This window comes from Kluyveromyces marxianus, chromosome 3 (assembly GCF_001417885.1).
Source record: "Kluyveromyces marxianus DMKU3-1042 DNA, complete genome, chromosome 3".
Classification (NCBI taxonomy): domain Eukaryota; kingdom Fungi; phylum Ascomycota; class Saccharomycetes; order Saccharomycetales; family Saccharomycetaceae; genus Kluyveromyces; species Kluyveromyces marxianus.
In genome coordinates this window covers 1-11,123 of record NC_036027.1, presented here as the reverse complement: position 1 = coordinate 11,123, position 11,123 = coordinate 1, and the positions used below count along the sequence as shown (strand labels likewise).

Genomic DNA, 11,123 nt, shown 5'->3' with positions numbered 1-11,123 from the left:
CTATTGTATCCAGTCCTCTGTGAGAAGTTTGAATAGCTTCACGGATAGGGGTTTGGTTAAAACGTCAGCATTGTTTTCTTTTGTGGGGATATATTCGAGTGTAAGTCCGAGATCATCGCACTCATCTCTTATCCTCATTGCCCTACTACCAATGTGTTTCTTGAGGCATGCTGAGTCATCCGTGCCGTTTATTATTGCCATTGATGGTTGACTGTCTGTTTTAACCTTTACTGTTGCTTTTACGTCTTGTAACTTGTTTACTAGGTGTTCTAACCCACGTAGTATTGGCAGGCTTTCACTGATTGCGTATATCTCGGCTTCTGTGGACGAGATACAAGTTAACTTGATTTTTCTTGATTTTGCTGCTATGGGCTTGTTGTTTCTCAGGTAAAGAGTTCCTGATTGTGATTTAAAATCTTGGTTCCCTGCAAATGCTGCATCTGATACAGCGGTAACGTTGTTTTCCTTGGGACCAGAATAATGCCAAACTAGTTTCTTATCTCTTGTATCCCACAAGTATTGGCATAATTGTGCAGCCCTGTCTAGGACCTTGGCGCTGGGATACAGTTGATGTTGTGCTAAGATGTTCACGTAGTACAAGATGTCAAACCGGAACTTATGTCCTACGTAGGACGCTAGTCCTACAATTCTTTGCAGGTGTTTAACTTTGCTTTTATACTCCTTTTCGTTTAATGTCAGTTCCTTTCCGGAGAGAATGTATTCACCAGGCTCCCCTGGAACCTTCTTGATTTTGATGTTTGGGAGTAGGGGTACTCCCAGTTGTGGCAGTTTGTCCTCTAGAGACTTCTGCATTCCGAACTTCATGTATTCTTTTTTCTTATACTCTAATTCTATGCCCAAAATGTCATACTCGTTTACTCCATCTTCTGGCCTGTGTGAACCATCATTTACAATCTTTGTATCAAATCCCTTAGATAGCTTTGATATGAATTTCTTGATATATTTGACGTCGTTTCCTACAACCAGCATGTCATCGACAAAAAGACATATGATAAGTTTCAGCGGTTCTTTGTCTCTAAAAACGCACTTCCACATTCTATCTTCAATCAGGTCACATTTCTTAATTAGGAACGATCTGATTAGTTCGTACCAATTTGCTCCACTCTGTTTTAGCCCATAGAGTGATTTATTTAGTCTTAGTACCTTGTTCTTGGCATTCATGTGTGGTGGTGCTCTAATGTACAATTCTTCCTTAAGGTCAGCGTAGAGGTAAGCTGATGAGATGTCAAGTTGGAATGCGGTCAGGTTGTAGTCTAGTGTCAGTGCTAAGACTGTCATGAGAGCTAGGTTGTCCACTGTATTTGCCTTTAATTCCGTGTCATACGTGTCTGCGGCTTGTTGGTCTCCTCTAGCGACTAGTCTGCACTTCTTGGAATTATCTCTTTTAGTGGTGAAAATGAACATTGAGTTTAGGATCTTCTTCTTAGGGAGAGTTGAGGCATCTATTAATTCTTCGTTCCAAGTGTTCATTTTGGTTAGCTGTGCTATTTCCTTCTGGTATGCCTTTTGGAAAGCATCCTTCTCTTCTTCGTTTCTGTTCCGAGATATTGCCTGCGAGTAGTTTAGGGACATATTGAGTGGTATTACATTCACTGGTTTTAGGACCGCGTTAACATAGTTCACACGTTGTATTTTTCTTCCTTTCTGAGGTGACTCGTCAGATGATCCGTCTGAATCTGAGTCTGACTCGTAGTCACCCCCGGAATCGCAACTATCTTGGTTAGATTCACGATAGCGGGCACGTGATCTCGGTCTTTTCTGTGTTAACATGAATGGATCCTCTTCGATCGATCTGAACACCTCTTCTAAAGTTGGTCCATTGTTATTTTCTGTATTATTTCCACCCCCGTACAAAGAGTCTAAATCTGCTTCAGCAGTTCTTGAGTCTTTGTGCTTGTTTCCATTGAAAATAGGTATGGACTTGAGTCTGTTGTCGACTGACTCCTCGCCGGACTCTTCGCATGACTCTTCGCCTGACTCTTCGCCTGACTGGTCCGAGTTATCATTTGGAGGGTTAGAGTTTTCGATAGTTTCTGATGGTAGGACATTATCTTGTTCAATGTTCGTTGTTTCTGGTACCGCGGTATCGGGTTCCGGAACAGATTCATGGTTTAGTGCCAGTAGATCTGTATCTTCTGGGATGTAATTATTTATGTTAGATTCTCCAAATAAGTCGTCAAGGTCTGTCCCATATAAAGGTGGGGGAGAGTCCTCGACAGGAGATGGTGGTTCCATTGGTGGAACGCGTCTAATCGGGGCTGGTGTTGGTACTATCTGTTCCTCACCCCCGGAATATGGAGGGGACATGGGGTCTCCATCATCATTGAATGATTGGTCCGATGAGTCTGAATCGTTTTCTGATTCGTCTGTGGGGAACAGTTCGTCCTCGCTACTGGACGACTCGGGTGGTACGGAATCACCCCCGTAATGCAGACCAAAGCTATCATTATTGTATTGGTCTGTCTCGATGTTTGAGGCGGTTGTGTTCGGGAAATAGTCCGCTGTGTGGTGAATGGGTTGCTCCATATCCGTATAATTTGGTTCAAAGTTCGACTCTATATCGTCTTGAGATTCTGCGTCGTTATTTTCCATACGGTCGATCATGTACTGCACCTCATCTTCTGAGATTGTTGCACCTGGTGGGTAGTTCAGGACCCGATAGTTTCGAGTGTCGATAGGTATTTTCTTCTTCTTTCCTACGACTATGATGTACCCGTATGATCTAGTGGATGGATGGAGAGCATAGCCTAGGACTCCCCGAGCTTGTAGTTTCGATTTTGGGTTGGGTAAGTGGACAATCACGGGTTGTCCGAAGGGAAGAATGTCTCTGAATGACAGTCCCGACATCCCCGCCCTGTTTCTCGGGGACGTTCCTATACTTCTATTTAGGAGTGAATTTCTCATTACTGTAGAGTATACGACGGCATGATACCACAATCTAGGGCGTAGGTTAGCTTGTCGCAAGAACGTTCTACAGTCATTCAAGAGTGTATAGTGCTGTCTTTCTATGGCTCCATTGGCTTTTGAATCAGCAACGGTCGTTTCTCTCGAAACAATTCCTCTTTCCCTTAGGAATTTCTGTACCTTAGTGTTCAGGTATTCCGATCCTTTGTCCATCTGGATGGTTTTCACTCTCGTGTTGAACTGTGTATAAATCAGCATGACGACTTCCTTGAATGTCGGGGCTACTTCTTCTGCTGTTTTATGTAGTAACGGGAAGGTCCATATGTATTTTGTGACCTCGTCTATGAATGCAATGAAGTACCTTGGAGTAGTACGGGTTCTCTGTACTCTTACTGGTCCAAAAACGTCGGTATGTAAGTATTCGAAAGGAAGATATTCCTTCGTATAATCTTTTCTAGCGTTCACGTAATGGTTGTTACGTTTGGCTTTTCCTTCCATACAGTATTGGCATTGGAATGAGCTTACTCCTGTCCAGTCTACATCGTCTTCTTTCACACCTTGAATTAAGCCTTTTCTGAATGATTCTCGGATGTAATTGATATTCATATGTCCAAACATGTTGTGGATGCTTGTCAGAGAGAACTTGTCTGGCGCAGATCTTACCGATCTGGGTGTGATTGCATAGACTGATTGAGTCTGGTTTGGTAGTTCTATAGCATTTTTGCGAGATAACCACCTTAGGCCCGCGAACTTGTGCGTCGGAGCGATGGTTTTCCCGTTCTTGGATAGCAGGCAGTTTCTTCTTAGATCTAGATATGCCTGTGATTTTGTTAGATCTTCTACACTGATGATATTGGTGTGTGTTGATGGTGCATATATGGCGGGTAGGGAAATTCGTTTGCCCTTAAACTTGAGTTCTAAGTTACCCTCACCTTTCACGGCGACTTCGTTTTGTTGAACGTCGACAAGAATTTGATTAGATTCAGATGTAAAATTGTGAATTAACCTTTTGTCATATATCACAGAGACTGTTGCTCCTCCATCAAGCATAAAGTCTCTCTGGGGATCGACGGGGGAATTATTCTTCCTGGACCTCTGTGTCAGGCCTAAGGTCCCCCTCTACGGTTTTTGATCCAATGTGATGTACGGTTTTTCTATTTGGACGTCTGTCGACCTGCTTCCTTTCGGAATTGGTGTAAAACCGTTGATTATCGTATTGATTTGAGCTTTTCATTCTTGGCTCAGTTGTTAGGAGGATGTTTATGAAGTTATTGAAACTCTGATCGTTTGATTTGGTGAAGTTGATGTCAACTTTCTCGTATCGTTCTGGTAGAGCCTTTAGTGCTCTGGAAATGACGATCTTTTCTGCCATTGGGAATTTTGCGTTTACCGTTCTCTGGTGGATTTTCCTTAATCTCTTGGCGAAGTTGGGAATAGACTCTCTGTAGTCTAGTGTTAGTCCAGCTAGGGCTAACACGATTGCCTCAGGGTCTTCTTCCGCCTTTATTCTTCTAATTCCTTCCTTGAAGCAGTCAATTAGTGCTTCACCTTCGTCGTAACTCGACTTTAACCACTTTGGGTATTTTTCTTCAGGCACACATGCTATATGGATTTCTTCTATGTACCTCTTCTCTGCAGGTTCTGGGGTTTCTGGGGTTTTGTTATCCTCTGTTGGAATGAGGTGGCCCAAGTTTTGCTCGAGCATTGCCTGGCACATTTCTCTTACCCAGCTGTCGTAATAGTGAGGTGAGTTTACCTTTGACAGAGTGAATGTTTTTCTGGGATTGTGCAATTGGCCGAAAGTACATTCGGTCGTTGTTTGGCTTTGCAACCCTGGTTTTGGTTCCAATTGGTACGGGAAGTAGTAAGCAGGGTTGTATTGGGAGCTGTCCCCAGATGGACCCGTTGTTTGATAATGTCCTCCAGTTTTATCTGGGTTCGTGTTAGCTCCTGGGATGGGCATATTCATGTTGGCCCACGGAGGAGTGTAAGGACCAGGCCCATAATTAGCGTATGGAGATGAATAAAACTGTGGCGGTGGCTGTGTATGGTAGTACCAGCTTTGTTGGGCGTAATTTGGAACGGGAGAACCGTCCACAGGCTCTTTGTGTAGGGTGTCCTGTGGAGTTCCGGTTTTTGTTGAATCCTTTGAAAAATTTTCATGATGACCTTCGTGGGATCCGGACGCTTCGTCGTCGGCATTGGCCTTATGCTCGACATCGATGCTACCTGATTCCTCTGGACTTGCCTGATTGTCTGAGGGGACAATAGGTGTCTTAGCGGCGCTACCATGTTGGACTGGATATTCCTCAGTATCGGTAGTAGGGACCTTAGAAGGGACGTTAGTAGAAATAATGTCGTTGGATGCCATTTTGACTTGAAGCTGTTGGATTAATTAATTGGTAATTGAATTGTTGGATTCACTAGATAAGTAAGTATTTACTGTTGTTCTCCTTGGTTTCTTCTGACTTGACTTATAATTGGATAGTAAGTAAGTTGTCAATTCGAAAGTGGGAATTGGATGAAGAAACCTTCTACTTATATACTTTTTGGAATCAATTCAATTATCAAATGCTTTAGCCTTGATCCTAGTATATCTAGGCTTTAGCCTTAGCTTTTATAGTTGGTATAATATCTGGCGCCCTAGACAACGTCGTAGGACGTCCAGGATCAACAGATTGGACTGGCAATTCGGTAGAATTCTGGATTTAGTAGAGGAAGACCTGAAGAATGATCTGTTCTTATTTTTCTTTACCGATCATGGAGAATACTTAGGCGATCATAATCTAATCGAAAAGTGGCCGAGTGGTGTTTCAGAACAATTGACGCATGGGCCGTTATTCATTGCGGGACCATCAGTAGAGAAAGGCCAGACGATCAATCATTTGGTAGAAATGCTTGATCTTGTACCAACGGTGTTTGATCTAGGGAAAGTTAAAACTCGATACCCAAACAACGGCAAATCATGGGTTCCATTGTTGCACCCGCAATCGACAGATGATATCGTTCACAAAGATTATGTTGTGTCAGAAGGAGGCTTCTTAAAAACCGAGGAGCCGATTATTGAGGTCGCACCGTTTCCTTACGATATTAAGGCGAATTTACAGCACGATGAAATTGATACAGTTGGTCGCGTGGTCTCTATGAGAACCAAAGAGTTCACATTCATATATCGATTATATGAACCGAATGAGTTGTATAACAGAATAGAAGATCTAGAAGAGAGACACAATCTAATCGCCGATCCAACATACACGTCTATAGTTGATGCGTTTGAAAAGAAAATGTTAAAGTTCTTCATAGAAAGCAGTGATCATGCTCCATTTGTAACTGACACTAGAATTCCAGAAGTGAACCTACCTCTACCAGGATCAAAGCAGTTTAAATAAGTACCAACATATATGTGGAAATCTAAGAAACATATTTTGTTAGGCGTTATCCTATAATTTTTCTTTAACTAGCAGTGATAAGTGATTCTGCAATTGTCGTGTTGGACTGGATATTCATCAGAAATGGAGTAAGGACCTTAGAAGAGACTTCAGTAGTAATCTGTTCGGTTGGATATTCCTCAGTATCAGTAGTAGAAACCTTAGAAGGGACATTAGTAGAAATGTTGTCCTTGGATGCCATTTTGACTTGAAGCTGTTGGATTAATTTGGAGATTGAGTTGTTGGGTTTACTAGATAAGTAAGTGTTTACAGTTGTTACGCTTGGTTTCAAACCTACTTAACTTACAATAAAATATTAAGTAAGTTTTCAATTCGAATGTGAGAGTTGGATGAAGAAACCTTCTAATTAAATATTTTGTGTAATGAATTCCATTACCAAGTGCTTTAACGTTGGTCTTAGTATATCTAGGCTTTATCCCTAACATTTATCTATGAGACGATATCTGGTGTCCTAGAAAAGGTCTCATGCCCTCCAAGATCAACAAATTCAACCCTTGATTTTCTTGAAATTTCTGTACAACTAAGCTCATTTTCAACTCCGTTCAAAAAACAAGAATGGATTAATAATTCTGTTAATGCATGCATGATTTTCTATGAGTATGAAGACTACCGATTTTGATGACAAATTTAGACATGATAACAACTTTGAACAGTGTTTAACATAAAAGAGCCCAAAAAATGTGATACTTGATACCAAAAATCGAAACAGATGGATATAATGAACTTTCCAGTCCAGATTGCCTAATATAAACGAATTGAAGTTGATTCAAAGTACTTCTATTTCAACAGTCAAAGTAAAAACAATACTTACACCTTCCGATAAGAACATATCAATTGAATCAGTACTATTATCACTACAAGAGGTCAAAGATGTCACAGGCAGAGTCAAGTTCAAATTCTTTGAATGAAGTTGCGGAAAAGGAAGGAGAATTTCCAATTGAGAGTATCTTTCATCCAAATAGGTTGAAACATTTTAAGTTCCTTTGTATCCTTACTGCTTTAGCGCTAGACTTTATGTCTCTAGGAGCAATGATTGTCCTAGTTCAGGACGTGGAAAAACGATTTAACATTTCAGCTACTAAAGCTAGTTGGTCATTAACTTCATACGTTATCACTTTCGCTGGTTTCATAGCATTTTTCGGACGTGTAGGGGACATTGTTGGCAATGGTATGATGATGTCAATCTCAATAGGAGTGTTCGGTATCTGTTCTTTGTTATGTGCAGTTATTCCAAACTTCGTAGGATTTGCAGTATTCCGCGCTTTCCAAGGTATGGCTGGTGCTGGTATTGTCCCATGTTCATATGCACTCGTTAATAGCATGTTTGCTGGTGAGAATCTACAGAGATATTTCTCAATTCTATCAAGCATAGGATCCGGTACAATAGGAGTTGGATTCGTTATTGGCGGAGCTTTTGCAGAAACTAAGATAGGGTATAAAGCCCTTTTCTATATGGTATTCGGCGCATCAATCTTAACCTGTATGCTCATATTGTTATTAATAGGTTATCCAGAATATGTTAGAGTTAAATCCGACTACTCAGCTAGATTCAAAAAGGTAACCAAGCTTGATGTTATCGGGAGCTTCACGTTTATAAGTGGTAGTGTGTTATTAGTGGTAGCGTTGACGGATGGCGGAGACTCTTGGAAGAAACCCTCTGCATACGTTCCTTTAGTTATTTCAATTATTTTGATGGCGGCATTCTTTGCTTGGAATTTGGGTTATCAAAAAGTTTTAAGTTTATTGAAACCACACATTTCAACGGGTGCGTACAAATATATGGAGAGCGTCAGTGTATTGATTCCCAAAGAGTTACTATACGCACATAATTTTGCACCCGTGCTACTTGTATCCTTCTTTGCCTTTGCAGCATTTATGGTCGTGATGTATACCGTAGTGAATTATTCTATCTCGGTAGAGGGTGATGCAGTGATTGTGGCAGCGGTAAAGATCATGCCGCTAATTGTAGGTCTAATGCTTGCAAATACGACAATTGCATTGCACCAAACAATTTTAAAGCCAAAGAATGGCCTTATCGTAGGAACATTTGTTTGTACTCTTGGGTGTGCCTTTTTAACTGCTCTCAAGGAAGTGAATGGGAACTTGTACTGGAAACTTCTATTGTTAAGTGCATTTTTGGCTGGTGTTGGAGGAGCGGTGTATTTCTCATACATGTTGTCCATGGCAATTGGGGACGCCCCTATGGAATACAAAGCTCTTGCGGGTGGTGTTGTGCAGACAGCCTCACAATTTGGGAACGAGGTTGCGTTGTCAGTAATAGTCTCTTTATTGGGTAATGGTAAAACCAACAGAAAAGAGCTAAGAAGAAGGTATCAGAATGTGGGATATTTCGCCATTGCATGTGCAGCTATGGCGTTTATAAGCGCGATAACCACGCTTAGAGATCAGCTAGAGCCAAGTGGCGATGAGGAACAGCAAAATGCATCAGTGCATAGTGTAAAAGGTTGTGAATCCGACGAATCTACCACGCATCAACAATGTCAGGTAACAGTAGTGCAAGTGGGGTTTGAAGAAGATGAAAAGATGAAAAGCCAGCCTGGTAGGATTGCTTAGAGAGTAATTGTTTTCTGAGCTGAGTAGAAATTGTGTAATTTTGATTCAGATTATAATATATATTATAAGTAAAAATAATTACCCGGTAGTATTTCAAGATTTGTGAAAGAAAGTGAGAATTGAGGAGAGAAATAGGAAAGTATGGGCAATTGGTGGAGGGTTTAGGTTTGAAAAAGGAGTGGCATATGCAAGGGAAGTGTCTGTTGTAGAGTCGTAGAGTAGTGTTAGAAGTTGTTAGAAGTTGTGTAGAACTATTCAGAACTGTTCTAATATATGGTGGAAGGATGATTTTAGAAGGGGAGACCCTTAGAAAATAAATCTTTGGAAAGTAAGTATATAAGTATATGAGGAATTTATGCTGGGAGGATGATTTTGCAAGGGGGGTCCCTTGGGGTGGGGAGTGTTCTCATACAAGTAGTGGGAAAATAACGAAAAATGAAAAATGAAAAACAAAAATATGAGAAGTGAGAAGAGGGAGAGAGTAACAACTACTAGGTAGGTGGGTATGGGGAGAAGAGCCGAGGTTCGTGCCGTACTAAGTGATGACTAGGAAAATGAAAATGAGAGGAGAGAGGAGGCACGTGATGGGAAGTGTGTCCGGGTAAGAGGGAAGGTGAAAGTGAGGTTGTGAGATGAAGTTTGGAGTGGGTGGTGGTGGGTAGAGGTTAGCAGGGAAGGTGAGTTTGGGGTTATGTATTGTGCGGGTAACGGAGGACTAATTAGATGGGGGAAGGAATAGAGGGAAGAGAAGGTAGAGAAAGACAAAAGAGAAGTGGGTATGGTCGCACCGTGTGAAGTGACGAGGAAGAAAATGAAAATCAAAAGTTGGAGGAGGGGGAGGAAAGAGTGGAAGGGAAAGACAGTAAGTAAGGTTGGGTTAGGGAGAGACAAACATCCGGGTAACAGTAGAAACATAGGTTGAGGAAGTGGATGTGAGATGAAGTTTGATGGCAAGAGGAGCAAGATTGGTCAAGGCAGTCAAAGTGTATGAAAAGTGAAGTGCGGGTAACATGGGAAACTGTGGAAGCGATAGGTCAGGGGACAGATGAGGGACACATAAGGGACAAATAAGGGACAAAGGAAGACCAAGGAGGATAGTCAGAAACCGTTGCACAAAGAGGAAGCTAGGAAAAGAAACGTGTATCGAAAACACTTACCGTAATAGGAAATGGGATACAAGAAATACAGGAAGCTGGAATGGCAGGTGGAAAAAAACAAAGGAGAATGCAGGAGAGTGTAAAAAGAATGTAATGTTGCACGAACAAAAAGAAATGAACATGAAAAACGAGGTTTCCGAAATAGGAAATAGTGGGAAAAGTGAGGTATAATATATGGCGGGTAACAGACAAAAGAGGGAGGGTAACGACGACAAGTATGGAGGATGGACCAAATGTAGCGGGGAGGGTAACACGAACTTAGAGAAGGAATGTTCTAAATTGGGGCGGGTAACACCACTAGAGCAGAGGGTAACACTAGAAAATGGGTAGGGTAAGACCAAAGAAGGGGTAGGGTAATTCAAAAGAAGGGGTAGGGTAATGGCGAAAAGAGAAAAATAAGGAGTGCGTTGGTGTACGGATTTGATTAGTTATGTGGTGTACGGATTTGATTAGTTATGTGGTGTACGGATTTGATTAGTTATGTGGTGTACGGATTTGATTAGTTATGTGGTGTACGGATTTGATTAGTTATGTGGTGTACGGATTTGATTAGTTATGTGGTGTACGGATTTGATTAGTTATGTGGTGTACGGATTTGATTAGTTATGTGGTGTACGGATTTGATTAGTTATGTGGTGTACGGATTTGATTAGTTATGTGGTGTACGGATTTGATTAGTTATGTGGTGTACGGATTTGATTAGTTATGTGGTGTACGGATTTGATTAGTTATGTGGTGTACGGATTTGATTAGTTATGTGGTGTACGGATTTGATTAGTTATGTGGTGTACGGATTTGATTAGTTATGTGGTGTACGGATTTGATTAGTTATGTGGTGTACGGATTTGATTAGTTATGTGGTGTACGGATTTGATTAGTTATGTGGTGTACGGATTTGATTAGTTATGTGGTGTACGGATTTGATTAGTTATGTGGTGTACGGATTTGATTAGTTATGTGGTGTACGGATTTGATTAGTTATGTGGTGTACGGATTTGATTAGTTATGTGGTGTACGG

At 41.3% G+C, this 11,123-nt stretch overlaps 4 protein-coding genes across 4 annotated transcripts; 2 read left to right on the top strand and 2 right to left on the bottom strand.

The window, feature by feature from the left end:
* TY2B-GR2 (transposon Ty2-F/Ty2-GR2 Gag-Pol polyprotein) lies at positions 1-3,975 on the bottom strand (the record flags this gene model as incomplete). Its single annotated transcript, XM_022818491.1, has 1 exon — positions 1-3,975. One exon carries the CDS (start codon positions 3,973-3,975, stop codon positions 1-3), a length of 3,975 nt encoding a protein of 1,324 aa, XP_022675152.1.
* Positions 3,976-4,003: 28 nt separating this feature from the next.
* On the bottom strand, positions 4,004-5,296 carry KLMA_30003 (transposon Ty1-NL1 Gag polyprotein; the record flags this gene model as incomplete). The annotated part of the gene is made up of 1 exon (XM_022818490.1): positions 4,004-5,296. One exon carries the CDS (start codon positions 5,294-5,296, stop codon positions 4,004-4,006), a length of 1,293 nt encoding a protein of 430 aa, XP_022675151.1.
* A 523-nt stretch (positions 5,297-5,819) lies between these two features.
* KLMA_30002 (choline-sulfatase) lies at positions 5,820-6,314 on the top strand (the record flags this gene model as incomplete). Its single annotated transcript, XM_022818489.1, has 1 exon — positions 5,820-6,314. One exon carries the CDS (start codon positions 5,820-5,822, stop codon positions 6,312-6,314), a length of 495 nt encoding a protein of 164 aa, XP_022675150.1.
* A 930-nt stretch (positions 6,315-7,244) lies between these two features.
* On the top strand, positions 7,245-8,948 carry KLMA_30001 (aminotriazole resistance protein; the record flags this gene model as incomplete). Its single annotated transcript, XM_022818488.1, has 1 exon — positions 7,245-8,948. One exon carries the CDS (start codon positions 7,245-7,247, stop codon positions 8,946-8,948), a length of 1,704 nt encoding a protein of 567 aa, XP_022675149.1.
* Positions 8,949-11,123: the final 2,175 nt, after the last annotated feature.